Here is a 21,272-nt window from a genome sequence, read left to right on the forward strand (position 1 = left end):
GTCACAATTTTCATGAAGAAAATCTTTTGTTTTCACAAGGAACACACTGCCATTCAAATACGCACACTGACTCATCGCATGGACAAACACCTGTCACACAGTTTTACAATTAGCAATCAGAGCTTTAGCATAAAAGGGCAACAGGTGACCTCTTCTGTTTTTGAGCAATGGATGCCAACATTGGAAACAGAGGCAGAGGCAGAGGAGTGAGAGTAAGAGGAGGAGGACGGGGAGGACGAGGATGAGGAAGGCCAAGGACCATAATCTCTGATGAGATCCGAGCCGCTTTGGTTGACCATGTGGTCAACCATGGTCTAACAATGAGGGAGGCTGGGCAAAGAGTACAGCCAAATTTGAGCAGGTACACTGTAGCATCCATCATCCGGACTTTCCGAAATGAGAATAGGTAAGAAATCTACTCTCACTACAAAATTGAAGTAGGCCTACTGCATATCAATACAGTACTCAATGAGTACAGTAGTACAGTATTGCCTGTGGACTGTTCTGTATGACTGTAAAAATAAAGTATGTTTCAAGTATTTGGAAAATGTATTCCTACTTTGTATTCCTACACAGTATTTACAGTATTTTACTATTTGTTTGGCAGAACTGAAAGATTACCAACACAAGGTGGTCGGGAATGTCTTCTGTCTCCTGAACAGGAAACTGAAATCATGAACATGGTCCTAGAAAATAACGCCATAACATTACGGCAAATACAAAGAAAAATAATAATAATGTAACTGTATACACTATACAGTAAATGATTCTGTTGTTTTGTATGTAGACCACTGTATGTGCAACTTTGTGTTGGTTGGGATGTACACTGTGTACATTGTTTTTCTGGGAAAAATATGTAAAACATATTTGTTACCGTGTATTTCTGTGTTCTGAGTATAAAAATTATATTTTCAAATATTTTACAACAGACTTATGTATGTACTGTCTGTAGTAAGTGTAACACTGAACAAAAAAAGGCCTAACTCACTATGATGAATGAAGAAGAAGTGTTTTCCATTCATCATAGTGTTTTACATTGAGCACATTAGTGTTCAAATGGTTCTTATAAATGTCTATTCATATGATGGTTTGTGTTTGTCATTTGAAAACAAAATACAATTTTGAGATTAAATAACATTGTTTTGAATGTTAAGTTTAATTTTGCAGGAGAAGTGAGGGGTTTTGCCCATTGTGTGTGTGTTTTTTTATTTGTGTGTAGAGTTCTGAGAGTATGAGGTATGCATTCAGAAAATGTGTGTAACCAATCGAGAAAAACTGTAAGCCTTACTGTGATTACTGTTACAGAGTGGCATGTAACGTTACATTATATTCAGGGAAGCTGTGACCTCAACTAACTCAAAGAAATGGGTTCAGGCAATGGATGATGAGATGCACTCACTAAGAGAAAATGACACATTTACCTTAACCACCTTGCCTGAGGTTAAGAAAGTAGTGGGGGGTAGATGAGTATATGCAATCAAAAGTGATGTTGATGGGTCTTACAAATATAAGGCACGGTATGTCGCAAGAGGATACAGTCAGAAGATGGGTGTAGATTATGAGGAGACCTTCTCTCCCACTGCCAACCTGACCAGTATCAGAGTATTGATGCAAAAAGCTGCCCAGGAAAACCTGATTTTACATCAGATGCTAAAACTGCCTACTTAAATGCACCAATTGATTGCGAGATGTATAGTGGAGTCAGGTGGCTGAGCGGTTAAGGAATCGGGCTAGAAATCTGAAGGTTGCCAGTTCGATTCCCGGCTGTGACAAATGACGTTGTGTCCTTGGGCAAGGCACTTCACCCTACTTGTCCCGGGGAAATGTCCCTGTACTTACTGTAAGTCGCTCTGGATAAGAGCGTCTGCTAAATGACTAAATGTAAATGTAATATGGAGCAACCTGAAGGATACAAGGTGGAATCTAGCACAAATGAAAAGTTTGTTTGCAAACTAGAAAAGTCACTATACGGGTTAAAACAATCAGGCAGGAATTTGAACAGAATGCTACACGAGTACCTAAGGAAAAATGAGTTTGTGCAAAACCCAGCTGATCATTGTGTTTACACAAGGGAGAGAGACAATGAGAAAGTGATCATGATAATATGGGTAGATAATTTGATCATTGCTTCTAGTGATAAAAATGCACTGAAGGTTGTGAAGAGAATGCTTGCAGCAAAATTTAAGATGAAAGACTTAGACAAACTGAAACACTTTCTTGGTATTGATTTAGACCAAAATGATGAGTGTGTGAAAATGTCACAGAAAAGATAAGTTGAAAAATTACTGGAAAGGTTTGGCCTTCAAGATAGTAAACCTAGAGCAACGCCTTTTGAAAAAAAACTGAACTACACAGATTATGCAGAGATGATGAGTGATGTCAGAAAATACAGACAGGTAGTCGGCAGCCTGATTTATCTGACTACATGTACAAGACCTGATTTGAGTTTTGTAGTAAGCAAACTGTCACAGTACTTCACTGAGCCAACAGAAGAACAATGGGCTACAGTGAAACATATATTGAGATATCTGAAAGGCACAATGGAGAAAGAGTTGTGCTACAGAAAGTGTGACAAAGACAAACTGGGACTACATGCATACAGTGATGCAGATTGGGCGGCTGATGCAACAGATAGACGTAGTACAACTGGTTACTGTGTAAGCCTAAATGAAAATGGTCCTTTGATTTCATGGTAATCCAAAAAGCAGCCCACTACTTGCGAGGCAGCGTATATGGCGTTAGCAGCAACTACACAAGAGTGTATGTACCTCATACAATTGTTAGCAGGTATGGACAGACATCAATACGAACTACCTAGGGTTTATGAGGATAACCAAGGCACAATAGCGTTAGCAAAGAATCCTGTTACTAGACAGAGATACAAGCATATAGACATAAAGTATAATTTTGTAAGATCTACCGTAAATGAAGGAAAGATAGTTTTGGAATACTGCCCGACAGATCAAATGGTAGCAGATATGACGACAAAACCTGCATCAAAATGTATCTTCATTAAGTTTGCAAAGGATGTGTTTGGAAAACAGCCATGTGTGTAAAGTTAATGGGATGAGAGAGAGGTAGAGGACCTCAGGGTATATTTAGAGTAAAGAAAGTTACAATGTGAGATCAAGTGGGGGTGTTAACATGTGTGTATAATATGCTCTCAATTGTGAAAATACATGTTAGGAAATGAACGCCAATAAGATTGGCACGTGACCTGAGCATATAAATTGATGTGTTCAGGTTAAATAAAGTTATCTTGTTTCTCTCCCCCATGAGAGCTAGTTCAGTAAAGATGTGTGCTGAGTGTTTCTTTTCATCCGCACTGTTAACACTGGGTTAAATAATTACGCCAGGATCGCTGTAGAACTCTAAAGGTAAACCACATTTTGTCCAGGATCTGATTCTTAAAGCCCCTACGGTAAATCTTATATAAAATACTTGGCTGTGATTCATATTTTGTTTAACAGTAGACTTCCAATTTCAGTATAGGATTGAAAAAACTTCGCACAGATGCCAGTTTAGTTATGTTTAGTCAAGGTCAATCATTTTATGACACATAAATATAAGAAAAACAAATGTTTTGCTTTAGGGCATTTTTTATATAATTGATGCAGCTCTGCTTTACTCTTATGTTGACATTGCATTTAAATTGGAATTTAAATTGATGCATAAAAAGCACAAATTGGTAAAACAAGATCTCCAGAATGAAGGAAATGAAGTATTTAACTTTCAAAATCTCCTGGGGGACAACCCCCAGACCCCCACTTAATTATTTCCCCCGACATGGGGGTCACTGCCAATGTGGTCCCTTATTTGACCACATTGGAGGTGGTAACCCTACGGTTGCCCTCCAACAGTATGCGCGTCCAGCATGCTAGCTCGGTGAATGGCGTTTTATGGTAAAGTCAAGCAAAACAAAAAATCTATCTTCAATATTCCAATTTTGCGCTATGAACTGAGCCGGATGTAAGAACAAGAATCAAAGTTCAAGGCGCAATGTTATGACGAAGCATTTAGGCCATAATACAAACAAAAAGCTGAACGAAGGACGTAGTAAGTAGAAAAAATCTAAAACATTCAACCAATAAAAGTTGGGCGGGGCCAATTCCAGTAGCCTATGGCCTTGGCGTGCAACGCGTGAGACTTTCTTCTTCTTATTAAACCCTTGACGAATCGATTGGTAAAGCGCATCATCTTGAACGGAGCAAAATTGTTCTGTGCTTAAATAGGCGCCCTTTTGTACGTTCAGACATAGGCTACGCTACATTTCATCAAGATGCAAACCAATGTTATGTCCGACATGATTGAATTAAACGGTAAAGACTTGGGCAGGGCGCTCTGCATCATCACCGGAGCGTCGAAAGGATTTGGCCGAACCATAGCGAAGGAGATACCCAGGTTCCTCAAACAGAGGTCGGTGCTTGTGCTGGCTGCACGGTCTGCCGACCATCTGAGGGACGTTCAAGCTGAATTAGCCGCATCGGAGGCAAACAAATTCGGTCTGGTGACAAGGTGTGTGGTTGCAGACCTTGCGATGAAAGAAGGCGTCGAAAGTGTCATTAGTGCGGCGAAGAAGGTCTCTTCGGAAGATATGGATCATCTGATTTTAGTGAATAATGCTGGTAAGAATACCTGTTGTTGGTTGTCTTAATGCATGTTAAAAGTGTGTCTGTGTGGGCAGTATGTCTAGGCTACCTATTCAAATTCAAATGTTATTTGGTTTGACGTGTGACTAAGTCGGCAATCATTTTCCCACCGTCGTAAAGTTGGTTTGAAGTTCGATATTCAACAGATATTCGGACGCCCAGTATTGTGTTATTTTAACCTGTGTTTAAAACCGCTACCACCGGCCGCTTAGCCAATGCTTGTGTCTGCCTAAACAACGCATAGGGACCATCAACAAATTACAGATTTCAAAAGTCAATACCTTTTCAACAACATGAACTAAGTGCGTCAAAATAATGTTAAACTGTTGAAGATTTATGCATTCATTCTGCACAGCCTTTATTTTGTTCATTTTCATCTCAGGTTATTAACAATTACGTTTTTATTTAAAATAAATCTTCAAACTTAAATAGCTTTTTCGTCATGTGGCCTATATAGGCTACCTAGTGAGTGTTCACTGACTGCATACATTTTGCACAGTCTTTACTTTGTTCATTTTTATCTCACACTAGGGCTGGGCTAGCCTGGCTCTGTCCTATGTAATTCCGCTCAATTTAGATTTTGCTTCTGTACTAGGTCTGGGCTTGAGGTAGGGTGATTTCAGGTAATGTGGGACACTTTTTGGTAGAGGCTCCAGTAGACTTACAAAAAAATTAACTCACCCCAGTGGTGTTTCTGTAAATGGTTTTGGGGTTTAGGAACATGTTGGTTAGGGTTAGGGTCATGTTGGAATGAAATGGGAATACACAGTATTTTAGGAGCTACACACTTTCAAACATAACATGACCCCCTCTTTCACTCAGGCAGCATTTTAAGGTAATGTGGGACAGCTTGTGTGGTAAAGTGGGACAGTCATGTCTGTCAGCCTAGTCTGCTAATATTAATAATAATTAGTTTATATTAGTGGTGGGCCGTTATCGGCGTTAACGCGCATTAACGTGCTGCAACTCTTATCGGCGATAAAAAAAATATTGCCGTTCATCTATTCTCAAAGTTGGGTTGGGAGCTGGGTCTATACTACGCAAGCTGTGATGACTTTCACCTTGATATTTTAGCGCGGATGTATACATAGCCGAATTGCACTGTAGGGGGCAAGAACGAGTCTTCGAACCTGTGTGTATGCCTTGTGTATGAAATTATCACATCAAACGTGACGTGCTAACATGGATGCAGCTATGAAGCCGCCTGGTTTGCTTTAAATTTATTTTTAAGAAGCTTCCCAATGGAAACCTCAAAGACTAAGGTTGTTTGCACCTTGTGCTATGCGGAATTAGTTTACTGTAGGAGTTCTTCCAGTCTCAAATACCACCTAAACGCAAAGCATCCCTTAGCTAATGCGGAAGATGCCGGGCCAAGCACTGATGTAGCGCAGGGGAAGAGTTGTCGTCAAACTACGATGTTTGAGTGCAACCGAGGCAAGCCCGTCAGCACAGCTCTATCAGCCAAGCTAATTAATCTAATAAACAGTTAATAAACACAAGTACATCTTATTGAACATAATTTATTTTCATCACCAATTATCATAGTAGAACAGCTTTCTCAAGCAGTTTGTGATGCATTTTGGAAACAGGAGATGAGCTCCTGGTCTAATGTGCCACCTGGCTTGAGAAACCCGTTCTCAAAGACTTACTTTTAGTCATTATCTGGGTAGCACACATATTCTGAATGCCTTCGGAATTCAAATGAGCCATTTTAATCTAGATTAACGCCAAGATTAGTGAGATTAATCTAGATTTAAAAAAAAAGATCTATGCCCACCACTAGTTTATATACAACAATTCTATGTGCAAGAATGTGGCAAGATTCATTTGGTTCTGGGGTTTGACTTATACAATAAGCATAAAGTGTAACTGATGTAAACCTTAGTGATCTGCAGTCTGTGCCAGTTAGCTAGTCACGATGCGTTAGCATTTCGTTGGACTAGCGTTAGTAGTCACGCTTACAAGTCTGAAAGCGCTGGTTCGATGACAGTGAAAGTTGTTATTTAGTTGGGAACTTAAGTGCAGTGTGATGCATTGGTATAAAAAATGTGAGAACTGTTGAATTAAATTACTTTTATAGCATAAACAAAGCATTACTAGATGTCCCACTTTACCTGAAGAATGCTGTCCCACATTACCTGACATGATCAGGTAATGTGGGACAGTCACAAAAGTTTTTTTTTTTGCTAACAAAGCATTATTTTACACTTTTGTGTGTGTTTCAATCAGTGGTTAAACCCCTTCATTATGCTGCAATAGTACTCATTGTAACTTAATTAAAATTCCTTTGCCAGCCTTATCGTTGAGAAATAGAATGTCATATGCCGCTGAACTTTCAATGCGTTTTTTCTGTACGGACCTCCTGTCAAGCCAGATCACGCATACTCAGATGATGTCAGACAAATAAAAACCACTGCATTGTGACTGTAGTGTTGTATTTACGAGTCAAGATCAGCTCTGGTGATTGGATGTCGGTTCTGCACATATTAAATCATCAAAATGCATAACTGTCCCATTTTACCTGATGTCCCACATTACCTGAACTCACCCTATGTAAGTCAGATGTCTCCGGTTAATTTTCTACCTGTCCAATCAGCGAACAGAGGGAGTGGCTGAGAACAATGACGTTGATGTCGTGCGCTAGTTTGTGTTGTAGTTCCGTAATGGCGGCGGAGAAACATGCGAACGAAGCCATTCAGTCCGTTGTGGCAACGCTGCCGAATATCCAGAAGTCAAAGCCGGAGCAAGAACAATCTTTGATCCCCACAGGGTTTGTTTGATTTTCCAGCTAGTTCCGTTAGTCATGAAGGAGTTGGCTAAGGTGAACGCTAGCGATTGGTTATGGCAGATCCAGAGTGGCTCTGGGCAGATCCAATAGTTTTAAACTTCAACAGAGTACCCGCCTTCAAGGAAGTTAACGCTTGTCAATGGAGCGAGCCCAGACTCTCTGTACAAATGAAATGTACGAGAGTCTGGTTAGAACCAGGACTCTAACTATTTTAGATTAATTTTTCAATGTTTTAATTTTCAATAGCTTTTTGCTCACGTGACCAATATACCTCAAATTCATTTCATAATGTCCGCTCACTCTTTCATTTTGGTTTTGTAAATCAATTATATGTATACATTGCTGAAGAGGCTATTTAGGAGGAGAAGCAGTTCTGATATTCCACCGGCATCTCCTCACAACACACCCAGAACATGCAATGACTAAACCGTATCAAACTTTCCAATATCTGTGCAATTGCACATGACATGACAAATGATCAAATAATTGGAGTGCTACTCATCTGATGATAGTTTTATTACACAAGACCAGGTGCATGGTCACACCCAAATGATTGTAGAGGAGAAATTATAATAGCTCTTTAACTCTGTAAGACCCAAACATGAAAATAATATTTTTTAAATTTTTAATTTTTTTAAAGTGAGATGATGTTGTAAGAGTCTTCTGATGAAGATAATGAAAGAGTATTTCAAAAAAAATGTTTTTACGTTTTTAGGGCAACTTTGTAATATTGCAACGTTGGGCCTAGTTGGGAGCAGAATTTCAGCATTTGCTCTCAAACTGTCAGAACAAATACACAAAACAACTGCTGGTTAATTAGTGTGTATTGCTTACTGGCACTATAACAGTACATTTCATTAATAATAATCACCCAACAGTCATATTTTTATGAATCATAATTTATAAAAAATCTATAAACTGGATAAAATGTTATACAAAACAGAATGAAAACTTCAAAGAATCAGTGTCCTTGCAATTTCAAGTCCTTTGCAAAAAAGTGTTTACTTGCAATGGTAGTCCCAAAAACAGTTCCTTTCCTCCGAAAAGCAGACGGACATTGCACTTTCTGCAAAGCATACTGGAATATCCTTTCACGCAGTGTCTGCAGCGTCCTCTTGTTGTCTTCACCGGGAGATGTGCGACCATGTCCCTGCGCACATCGGTTGGTGGTTCACATACCTTCTTGTCTAGGACCCTATTTGGTGGACTCCCATTTCCTAGGGATGGTCTTCTCTGAGCTGTCACAGGTCTCTGAGGTGTCACTCTTATCGATGTCAAAGGGCTCCTACTGGCTGAAGATGGCCGCCCTCTCCTTGGTGTGACAGCTGTGTTTGTCAGGATGAGAGAAGAAGCTAGTTGTGCCTGAAACAGTCTACTGTTCAACATGTTTTTCTTTGGAACATTGAGAGCTTTGCAGTCCCGTTTGTAGAGGAGCCAGGCGTTGATCACGGCAAGGATGATGGTGTGCCAGAAGATGTAACTGTACCAGCGGCGTGATTTCATGGGGAACTTATATTTGGCTGCAAAAGAGTTCAGCAAATCCACACCACCCATGTATTGGTTGTATACTCCCACAATATGAGGTCTCTCAACTTCAATGTAGATTTGGTGGCTTTGTTCCAGCGTTGAATCTTTTGTACAGGGTCAGTGCCAGCAAAGGATGACACAAGTGTGACCGCCCTGTTGTCATACCATTTGACAGTGCATATGTTGTGGTTTGCCTCCACTCTGTTGTCAAAGCTTCCTCTGCCCTTTTTCTTCAAGATCTTCTCATCTTCAAGGTTACAGTTTGGTAATCGCACTTGCCTGGCTGTTCCCACATAATGAATTCCACGATCGAGAAGCCGAACTACTAATGGGACACATGAAGTTGTCTGCATAGACCTTGTAGTTCTGACCTCCTGGAAGCGTGGAGGCGAGCTTCATCACAACGTCACCTGACATTCCAAGTTCGGATTTGGCTCGTTTTCCATCTACACTGCCTTGGTACACATCAAAGTCACAGATCATGCCAGAGATTCCAGTTCTGACCCACAATTTAAATCCCCATGGGTTAGGTTTGCCTCACATATATTGTTTTATGCTGCTGAATTTCCCCTTGAATGGAATCATCATCTCATCCACTGAGTTGTGCTCTTTGGGTACCACCTGCAGGCACTTCTCTCGAAATGAGTCAAGCCACGGTCTGAGTTTCCACAGTTTGTCTTTCTTCATGGTCTCTGGCATTGTCAGGTTGTTGACAAAATGTAATGATGTCAGCAGGGATTGGAACCTGTGGCGTGACATCACATCAGAAACCGGGGTGTAGCGCGTGTCTGACTCCTAGTACATACGGACCCCAGACATTTGCACCAGGCCCATCTTCAGGTACATGCCAATCATCTGTTCAATTTCCTTGGTGTTTGTGTTTATATTTGTTCCAGTCTTTTGAAAGCTGTACTGATTAGTGTGTTCTGTCAGAGCCTGAATCATGTCTTCGGACACAAACATCTGGAAGTACTCCAGTGGTGTGTGGAGGAAAACGTCTTCACTGGTCAAGTCTGGACCAGAGAAATCAGTATTAGGACTGATGAAATCCTTTTTCAGCCAGCGATACCGGTCCCGGGGCATAGTCAGTTTAGTTGGTTGGCTTGTGTTGGTTCGCTCAATGTCATTGTCATCATCCTCAGTTGGACAATCAGTGGGTCTCTTATTCTCTTTTTCCACTTCCTCCAGATCTTGAACCACCTCCTCATCACTCGAATCACTGGTGTCTGACTCCATGTCAACATCGCTCTCTCCATTTTGGACAGCCTCAATGACATTGTGGACACTGAAGAAAGCTCTCCTTGCTGATGTCATTCTGAAATGGAAATAATAGTTAGAGAATGTTCAAGTATAACTAATTCTAATGCAAATTAATCCTATTCAGGCAATACATTCCACTGAAGGCACACAATACTGTCTGGATAGCCTAATGTGCTACTTACAAAAGGAAAATACAACCCCCCAGAACTCTTACATCCCCACATTCCAGAACATTCACACCTGTCCCTAAACAATGCACCATACATGGCACAGAACCATATAAGCCATACCCACAATTTATAGAACCGCAGACTCTTGCCAACAAAGTGTTGACATTTCAAGAGAAATGGTTTCGCGATTTACCCCGACTTTATGATGGTTCAATGGAGATTATTTTAGATGAGACTGCACCATGCCCATTAGAATTACATAAACAGTGTACAGTACATACTGGCCTTTCTTTGTATTGGTGGTTGAAAATACTGTACACCTGCATTCATACTAGAACTGATAAGAAACACTACTATAACTACATTTGAACAAGTTGAGACAACCCAGTTACTAACTAAATTATCCAGGAGTATTAATTAGGGTTCCTCAATATACATTTAACATATTACAATGTAGGCTATGTGTTACAGCAGTAATTTTGGTGTCCCCCTCAGAAATTGCTCTTGAGAAAATGTCATATAATTGTCCCCCCCAAAGTTGATAGCAGATTTTCGCCACTGCATTAAGAGAAATTACTTTTAAAGAACTAAACTTAGTCTGTCATTAATACAAAACGAATAAGAACCATGAGAGGGTACAATTTCTGGGGAAATTGTAGGGTGTGCTTGCTTGCGTCGGTTGCAGATGGGTCAGTTTATTATGAAACAAGCTGAACCCCCTTTGAAACAAGCTATACTAACAACGTTGTCACCTGCAGTATTTTTCAGATGGAATTGCCATTCAAACAGTATAATCTGCTAACTGAAAATATGCCCCAAACACGTACAGCTTGATATTTATTTAGTGGGAAATGGCTAATTCAAAAGAAGTTTGCTGGAAGCGATCATTGTCAGTAACAAAGCCAAAAGCGACTTTTTGGTCTCAGTCTAGAGCCCTGCGTGGAGAAGCTGAATTGTGCTACGAGCAAGCTAGCCAAACTTCACTGAGGGGAATGAAAAACGTTTCTTTTGACATAGTGTAGGCTGTGTCATTGAACACAGCGACACACCACACAATCTTGAGTTTAAATACATTATTTAATTTGACATTACTTACTGTACATGCAAGTCTTGAATTGCCAAAATATATAATGCTGCTAGTAGCCTACACTAGCAAGTCGTGTCTATGCATCGTTGCTCACGTGTGCTGACGTTGTGACGTAGGCCATCACTGAGTTCCCTTGTGCGACAAAAGGCACTTTTTGCCACAAAAACTTAATTCAAGCCTAAACCGTGCAATGGAGCCTAAATAAATATACAAGCAATGCAATCACAAACAATACGAACCTTTTGACACCGCCGTTGTCTATGTAGCGCAAATATTGAGGGATCCTTAGGGGTGGGAAAAGAATAGAATAATAATAATATATATGTGAAAGGACAATGGTTGTGCTCACTGAAGGCGTGAGCACTGAGATATTTACTTGAGTATGAACCTTGGTATATAAACCGGTATATAAACCAAAATACTGAACAATGTCAAGCCCCACATAACAAACGTGTGGAATAGAATCAGCTAAACAGTCAAATGTTGTAATTGTCTTGCCTGCATGTAGGGCTGCAACGATTAGTCGACATTATCAACAACGTCGACAATAAAAAAAAAATCGACAAATTTCTGTTGTCGACATATCGTTTGATCTCATATGACCTATTTTAAGTGCCTGCAATAACATGATTTTACCAGTGCGGCGCTGTAGCGCTAGACTAATGCAGCCCTCCCGTATGCTATCCAATAGAAGAAAACAGCGCTAAAATGTCAGCGTGCAAACGGAGCAGAACAAGTCGCGTAAAAATACTGTCATCTGTAATGCGTGCAAGGCGGAACATTTAAAAAGGAAACATCCAGGCACGAGAGGAGATGGAAACGGTGAGCAGTGTGTGTGCTCCAGCTGGAACTAGGCAAGATGGCCAGTTAGCGACACCAGTGGATAAAAACGCATTACGCAGTATTTCACGCATACTAACGCCGTAGCAACATGTCCACAGACAGCAGTTAGACATGCATTACAGACATAAAGCTAGGAACGTAAACAAATCTCTTAAATTAGGCAGCAGCATTAAGAGCTTCATTGGTAAGACAACAGGGTTATGTTCAATGAAAAACGGTGAGTAATTGGACAAAGAGATTGGCCTGTTCAAGTGCAATTTCAAAAGCTGAAGTGATTTCCTGGTTTTATTTATTAGTTAGAATAAGTATAACTCAATGTTTTAACAAATTGCAAAAGCTGAATAATCATTCAAAGCCTACTGATTAATCAGTTAAATAGATGATTAGTCGACTAATCGTTCTAATAATCATTAAATTAGTCGATTTATCAAAATAATCGTTTGTTGCAGCCCTACCTGCATGTTTCTACTTAGTCTGTTAAATTGTAATATTCTTTCCTTCAATGTATGCATTTGATCCCTTGTATCCATCTTTTTCCCTTCCTTGCATGCGTTGTTAACCAGAGGCCACAATTTCTCTCGAAAGATGCCTCTCCTGACGAGTCAGATCTTCTGTCAAGCGAAGCTGTCCCTCTTTCAAGACAGGTTTCATCGCGGGACGTTATCCATATCTTGTTTCTGAAAGTGCGCATGGTAAACTGAACAGACAGGCCGCATTGTCTTGTCATCCTGGGGATATCCAACCCGATCCACTGTATCTACCAGTTTTTCCTTGTCTTGCAAAGCAATTTTGGCCAAAATTCCAAGTACCTCTTTTCTGATGTCTTCATTACTTTGTTCACGGAGATTGCAGAGCCGTAAGTTCCAACTCCTACTGTATCTTTCAGCCTCTTCACTTCTCTCCTGCAGCTCTGTAAGACCACGTGTCGTTTTCTTAACAATTTACGAGTTGTTATTATTGACTTCAATCTGCACACCTTTTAACCCCTCAGATATGTTAAGAATGTCCTGTGTTCTTGGAAATCTTCTGCTCCGTAGGTCCACTCAGAGTTGTTTTTAAGGCCTTCTCAGAACGATTCCCTCTTGTATGTGTGCCATGCTCTTTCAATGTGTTGAGAATGTAGTCCTGTATGTGGATCTACATAATTCTGGCTGTGGTTGATCCTGGCATGATTATAGCCCTCCTGGGAAAGACTGGCATATGCCCTCCACTCATCACTCACCACTCATCACTCACAACGCCAGTGGGTTTGAAACTTACTGGCCCCAAGACAATTGTTACTGGCCCCCCCTCCAAAAGTTGTAATTTCATTGTTACAACAAAACCAAAGACTTAGAAGTTGTGTTATTCTGTTAACATGTTTAACCATTTATTAAACACATCCTGGATATAAAAAGAACAAAAATTAAATCAAATTTTTTGTGATAAAAAATAAAAAGGTAATAGTCAGCAAAACAATTGACTTTTAACCTCAAACATGACGTGCTCTCTTCCCTGCTGACTTTTGTCTGCTTTAGACGGGAACATACGACAGACGACACAGTGCATCTTCGTTCCATAAAAAAAGTTGCTTCCGTTTGAGCTCGTAGCTCTACTTTGCTGCCATCTTCACTTTGTCTCGCGCCAGTTGTTAAAAAATTTATAGAGATTAGAGAATTACAATTTGACAACCACTCGTCACTCACTACTCAACTCTTGATTTGCCAACTGTGCACCCCATGAGCTGCAAAGTTATTTAAGCATTTAGCAGATGGCAAAACATATGAAGGATGTGAACTTTTACAATGCAATTTTTTTTTCAATCAATAATTTGCAGTGGCCCGATCGGGCCAGTGAGTTGTAGTTTAACTGTCCCGACATTACTTTTTACTGGCCCCGGGCCATCGTTATTGTCGAGCCCTGCAACTAGACTTTGACATTTGACATGTTTCTTGATGATGGGAACAAGGGTTTCCTTGTTTCTTCTGTTCACAAGGTGAATAATGGATTGTTCGGTTCTTCGAAGCTCATCCTGGACTTGCTGTCATAGCAACAGGTCCGTAAGCTTAAACCTGCTTGGGAGCAGGTTTATTTTATGTAAATACGATTAGATTGAGGCTTTACAAGCAGAGGTGATACAGGAAGTCATGTCTTGTCCGTTTTTACTACATGAACCTGTTGCAGAAGGTGCAAGAATAATTAGCAGAATTTAACATGAAACCGAATTAATTGCTCATTGCATGATAGGCTCCTTAAGCACAGCGCGATATGCTAGCCTATACTTTTTGAGAGGATAGCCTATCGTTTTTTTGTGAGGGTGTCATTTATATAATAAATTTGTTGAAACCACATCATATGACATTAAAGATGATAAATGAAAATATGAAAGTATGAAAATAAAAAAAACATAGGCCTAGCTTACTGTAATAAGCGATAAAACGCGTCACTCCTCTACATTTAATTTGGTCTGCTACTTTTTGCCAGCCCTCTTTCTTGGATTTTGCAGACTTTTGAGGTGTTCCCTGGCGTTCTGATAAAATCTTCAAATTCGGAGTAACCTTCGAGCAAGCTGTTGCTCTGTTGGCTCTGTTGCGGAAAAAACAGGGCACTCATTTTGGCCACGGTGAGCAGCCATAGACTTATGTGAACAGCCAATAGCAGCGTTGCTGATCAAGGTTTCTACTATCGATACATACCCCCTTTTAGACCAACGTAACTCAATCCAGCTATACTAATCATAAACAACAAGTGTGTTCGAAGAACCGAATTAGCCAGATCATGATGAGCAAGATGATGTCATCTTGGATGTTTCATTTGATCTCGGATGTAATAAGCGACGTACGGAGAACGGGCCCCAAGTGTTACCAAAACGGCCTCTTGCAAAAAGTATGAAAACAATACTATGTAGAGGGGTTTGCTCGTTTAAGATAGAAACACTTTATTTTAGTGCTGTCAAACGATTAAAATATTTAATCACGATTAATCGCATTAATGTCATAGTTAACTCACGATTAATCGCAATTAATCGCACATTTTTATCTATACTAAATGTCCCTTGATTTCTTTTTGTCCCATTTTTTTTTCTCATTTAAATGCTCTTAAAACATGGACAAGTGTATTGGATTGCTTAGTTAGTGAAAATGTTTGTATTTTTTATTGAAAACAACATTGCAACATTGCCTGGCTTTGACGAGAGGGTGGAGAATTCGCATCAGCTGTGTGCTTGGCCATCAAGTGGTATTTCAGACTGGACGTGCTGCGATGATAGCTCAGTTCACAACGACAAAACACACAGATCAATTTGGTCTTGTCAATGGAACCATTTGGTAACTTTTTAAAAGTAACCTTTCCATTCAGAATCTTATTGGCATCCATTTCGGCGTACCGCGCTCGCTATCCACTCAAAACATAACATTAGCCTACTCTTTAGCTGGCTCGCAAGCCCAAACAAGTGTGTGCGGCGTGCCTGTTGTTTTGTTTCCGGTCTAGCTAGATCCGGTGTGGTGTTGTAGTTTTTCTAACGTCAGTAGTCGTTGCAACAGCATGTGAAAAAAACTACAAAGTTTGCCAAGCCAAAAAGAACGTTAATCTTGCGATAAACAAATTAACGCAGTTAAAATGGGTTTGCGTTAACGCCGTTAATAACGTGTTTAACTGACAGCACTACTTTATTTGTAATGAAGTATCTAGTTTTGGGGCACCACTTTAATATTGGTTTTAGGACACTATGTTTAATATGTAGTAATTAGTCTCATCTTTAGGAATGAATTTTTTGTTGTGTAGAGCCAATCGTAACACACGTCAAAATATCTTTACAATGAATTTATTCAAGTAAGGTAAACATGGATCGTATGAACAAGTTAGATTATGAATTTGATATGAGAGATTGTTTTTAATGAACAGAATGAAATGGTCTAACTTAGACAGAAATTGTACAGTCAATGATTGACATCCTTACAAATCATAAACAGAGCTCACGCCAATGCCATGTCGGGGAGGAAAGAGCGTTAGACATAGTTTACATTTACATTTATGCATTTAGCAGACGCTTTTATCCAAAGCGACTTCCAAGAGAGAGCTTTACAAAAGAGCATAGGTCACTGATCATAACAACGAGATAGCCCCAAACATTGCGAGCAGCCAAACATGAAACATAAACGGTAGGGATGGGTATCGAGAACCGGTTCCAGTGAATCGATTCCTTGGAATCGTTAGCAAAATTCCTTAACAATTCTGTTAACTATTCTCTGTGCCGTTAAACAATTAAAATGCTAAGTTTAATAATGGATTAAAAATCGATATACTCAGTTTAATAATGGGACATGTCTGAATAAACTATAAAAGTTCGCATTGACAGACTGCAGCAAACATGGCAACTAGGAAGAAGCGTTCTAAAGTTTGGTTGTATTTCACACGACAAAATGACAACAATGCCACTTGTAACGTGTGTAAAAAGTCTATTGTCGAAGGGAGGAAATACTACAAATATGAAGAAGCATTTGGACACACAGCATGGAATGAAGTTATTGGAACGTCATGTGTTCGATGCATGCAGCAGCGCAGCTAACGTTCGTGCTTCATCTCTAACTATCTAAGGTAGAGCTAAACTGCTCAAAAGTGATCACAACCACTTGTTACTGTGTGAAGCAATTTGCCTTTGTGTGTAGTCGATCTAGTTATCTTCTGTCCCGTCGTTTGAAGCATACATTTTAGCTCCGGCATTCGTCTCCCATTAGTATTGATCTTATTGATCATTTCACGTTATCGGGGCGGCGTGTGTTATCAGCAAACGTTCGCGTGTCGCATTATTAAACTGAGCATCTCGATTTTTAATCCATTATTAAACTTAGCATTTTAATTGTTTAACCTTTTAATAGTCCTGTTAAATGTGCCTGAAAACGCCTAAACAACATACCCAAAGTACATTGAAAGCTGTTGTTGAACCATTTGGAGTACATGTATGTAAATGGTCTCTTTTGAAAGGTGACACTGAAGTTATTTCCCCTGTTGTTAGGACCCCTGTAAGTCCTACTGGTGTTGAGTAATAGAAGCTTGAACACAAGGAAATTTTCTATCTCCGACTAGATTTTGTTTTGAAAACAGAAGCCTGAAGAGGCCTAGAGGTGGTAGGTATTAGCTCATTTCAGAGCCAGTTAAAGCCAGTTTGAGAAATTTGTTTAGAACGTGTGTGTGTGTGTGGGGGTGCAGGACGCACAGACCTATGGCTGTAGAGGGGAACATCGATAAGAGAATCGATAAGGAATCAAATCGATAAGCAGGAAAATTGATAAGGAGTCGGAATCGTTAAAATCTTATCAATACGCATCCCTAATAAAGGGTGGAAAACCAAATAAGTGCCAAAGGGAAGAACCATAAGAGCATGCAGTTAAACAAGTTACAATTGAACAACATGAAACTCCCTGCAAGAGTGTACCTGTAGAAAAAACAATCAACAGTAAAATATTTCACAGCGAGTACAAGAATTTGAAACCGTTACAACTAACCAACAAGAGCAACAAGTCTCTCAATACGAGTCATTGTGATCCTGGAGGAAACTAACATCAGGTCCAGCCAAGCAATCCTAAGTGCCGTTGTACTCCCGGAACAAGTACCTCCTTGAGCCTTTTCTTGAATGTGGGGAGACAGTCAGTGTCCCTGATGGAGGTGGGGAGTTGATTCCACCATTGGGGGGCCAGACAGGAGAAGAGCTTGTGTTGGGACCGGGCGCTCTTGAGCGGTGGGACCACCAGACTGTTGTCAGAAGAAGACCGTAGGTGGCGGGTGGGGGTGTAAGGCTGGAGGAGAGACTTGATGTAGTCGGGTGCAGTCCCGTTCACCGCTCGGAAGGTCAGTACCAGAGTCTTGAATCTGATAAGGGCTGTGATGGGAAGCCAGTGGAGGGAGATGAGGAGCGGGGTAACATGGGAGCGTCTGGGTAGATTGAAGACCAGACGGGCCGCCGCGTTCTGAATCCTCTGGAGAAGGCGGGTTGCGCATGCTGGGAGACCGGCAAGCAGCGAGTTGCAGTAGTCCAACTTTGAGAGGACAAGTGCTTGGACTATCAGCTGGGTGGAATGCTCAGACAGGTATCTCCTGATCTTCCGGATGTTGTAGAGGGTGAATCTACACGACCGGGAGACCGCAGCAATGTCGGCCGTGAGGGAGAGCTCGTCATCCATGGTCACCCCGAGGTTCCTGGCAGAGGATGAAGGGGTCACCGTCGCCGATCCCAGGGTGATTGAGAGATTGTGGGAGATGGAGGGTTTGGCCGGGATGATGAGGAGTTCTGTTTTGGTGAGGTTCAGCTGGAGGTGGTGCAGTTACGTTTGATCAGAGTTGATCAATGAGGTTGAGGGCGGTTCGCGTTCAAGGCCCATTGGAAGAATCTGAGGTCAAAGCGCGGCTGCGCTGAGTCTGCGGGATCTCAGTCAGGTCGCAATTAGAATTGCGTTTTTGGTTATTATGTTGAATCTTTCAGGTAATGTTGCAATCACTATAATGTTGAATCCCAGGAGAAGCTTGGCGACGTCCTTTTGAACGCCAATCCTGATGGCGTTCACTCCATGGTTGGTTTCGCTGGAGTCAGAGATCGATTGTCATCTCAGAGTTTTATACAGTTCAGAGTTAGGAGGACCTGTCTAGAGTCAGAAGTTGATTGGATGAAACTGGGTTCTCAACTCCCCCTCCTTCCTTCACACCTACCAAAGGTGTGAACTGGTCTCTGGTTGGTTCATAGGCTGGTCAAATATTGTTCTGGACATCTTGGTACAGTTACAAAATATAGTTGAATGATTGTTTTATTACGTTAGCTTTGTGTAGATACCAAGAATGACTTGGTTATCTTTCAGGAAGAAGGAGTAGTTACTAGAACCAAGATTTCAGTAAACACAACATTAAAACAAAGTAACAAACATTACACAAATATCCCTCTCATAATTCTCCACCTTCTACTCTTGTGGTAAAATTGAAGTCTTGAAGAACTTTCCTCAAACGTTCTGATCAAGGTATGTTCTTTGTTCAAATTGCCGCCACAACTAAGAGCACACATGGTTGCTGGAGACTTGTCATCTCAAGCAGGCCCTTTGAAGCTTGAAAGCCAGCAGGAGGGCCTCACATGAAGATTGGGGAGGTCCCCTCCCAACTCCATGGTTCCTTTGCATCGGCATTTGGTGGGTAATCAACATATTGAGGATGTCAAGAGGGCTGATTAGGTTTGTCTGATGGGGTCGAATCAGACTCTACAGGTGTGACAAGATGTTGGCTTTGTGTGGTCTGGCTGACCTCACTACAACTACAAAATAATATCTTGACCCTATATCATCTTGACAATTTTTCTTATGGATTATTGGATTATAAACTTTTATAGATTAGTTGTCTCATTTTCTTCTTTGCTTTCTGTCATGCTAGATGTCTGACAAAGACTTTGACCATTGACTTAAAAATGCTTTTGAATGCATAAATGAATATTTATTAAATTCATACATACAGTAATGTCAAATACTGTAGTTAAACAACAGCTTTGAATTGATTTTTGGTTTCTTTAACATTTACCTTTCTCAACAGTTTTCTCTCCAGTGAAGCCATAGACCAGGCAGACCAACCTAGCAGCAACCGTTGGTCCTACTTAGGCTATAGCCTACCGGACAACCCAAAAATTGAAAACGTGCGCACTTTTATTTTATTGGCTGACGATATCACAAGTCACAGAGATGACTCTGGAGCACTATGGTTCACATCCCCCGAGCATAGTTGACACGTGACTAAATTACAAATTCAACAAGCACTACAGTTTGATTTGTAAAACCTCATCGCGCGAGATGGTAAGCGTTACTTTTTTTTTTAAGCAGTCCTTGTTACTTGCATGTGAACCAATATTTCTACCTAACTCTTTTTTCAGCATCAACGAAATATATTTGAGCAGGTATGCGTGTTCCATTCGACACAACGCTCCTCGCCTAGCAAGGGTGGCAGTATGCAGGGCACCACTCATTTCACCCGAGCAAAAGCACGGAGGGGGGATACGAAAGGAGAAGATTTATGACACAAAAGTTGTAAATAGTTGACGAATTAGCAGAAAAAGTAATCAAGATGAAAAGCAACAAATAGATCATCCCCTTTACTGTAAAATGGGATGTCAAGGAGTCAGGTGGCTGAGCGGCTAGGGAATCTGGCTAGTAATCAGAAGATTGCCTGTTTGATTCCACTTCACCCTAATTGCCTCGGGGGAATGTCCCTGTACTTACTGTAAGTCGCTCTGGATAAGAGCGTCGGCTAAATGACTAAATGCTTGTAACAAGCTTCAAGTTCATGAACTTCGGGGGTGATTCTAACAGTTGATGTTAGCCTCAGTATAGGGTAGTATGTTCTGTTCTTCTGTAAATTGTTACTGTAACTGTACAAAAAAGAAACGTTTCCAGTGTGGTGATTGTATTTATGTTTTATTTTTGGTCAGGTATTGACAACCTGACCAAAAGTTGTAAAAATAAAAATTCTTTAATTTGCTGCCTATTAGGGGTGAAACGGTACACTGAAGTCACGGTTCGGTTCATACCGCGATATCCAGACATCACGGTTCGGTACGAGTTCGGTACAACGGAGGGAAAAGCAAAACAAACCAGGTTCCTCTATGAGTGAATACGTGCGCATTGAACATGACATGTAAATTCTGATTGCGTCAGTTATTTTTTAGCATGTTAGATGTATTTCCACTCACCCCACAACCAGTGACATGCGGTGATGTCAGTAAGAGGCTAGTCACTGAGTTATGAAAGCCAGATTACCTAATAACAATTTTTTGAATAAAATCGAGCTTGGTGAAATTCCTTAACTTTGATATCGGCAGACACCGCTGCTTTCATTTTGACTTGAATTTTGCGGGATTACACTTACAATGTAGCTGGTGTAATGACGTTAGCTGCGCAAATGTCCAGTAATATTTCAAATTAATTGGTCCATGTTTGATAGGTAAT

The 21,272-nt window shown here is 40.6% G+C and overlaps 1 protein-coding gene across 1 annotated transcript in view; it reads left to right on the plus strand.

Annotated features, from left to right (window-relative positions):
- Positions 1-3,986: 3,986 nt before the first annotated feature.
- The window catches only part of LOC134034100 (sepiapterin reductase-like), a 29,225-nt gene continuing 11,939 nt past the window's right edge, over positions 3,987-21,272 (plus strand). The window contains exon 1 of the mRNA XM_062478448.1: positions 3,987-4,625. Coding sequence (XP_062334432.1) covers positions 4,280-4,625 — 346 coding nt within the window. The 5' untranslated portion in view covers positions 3,987-4,279. The remainder of the gene's footprint in view (positions 4,626-21,272) is intronic.

The sequence above is a fragment of the Osmerus eperlanus genome, chromosome 14 (genome assembly GCF_963692335.1).
Source record: "Osmerus eperlanus chromosome 14, fOsmEpe2.1, whole genome shotgun sequence".
Lineage (NCBI taxonomy): Eukaryota > Metazoa > Chordata > Actinopteri > Osmeriformes > Osmeridae > Osmerus > Osmerus eperlanus.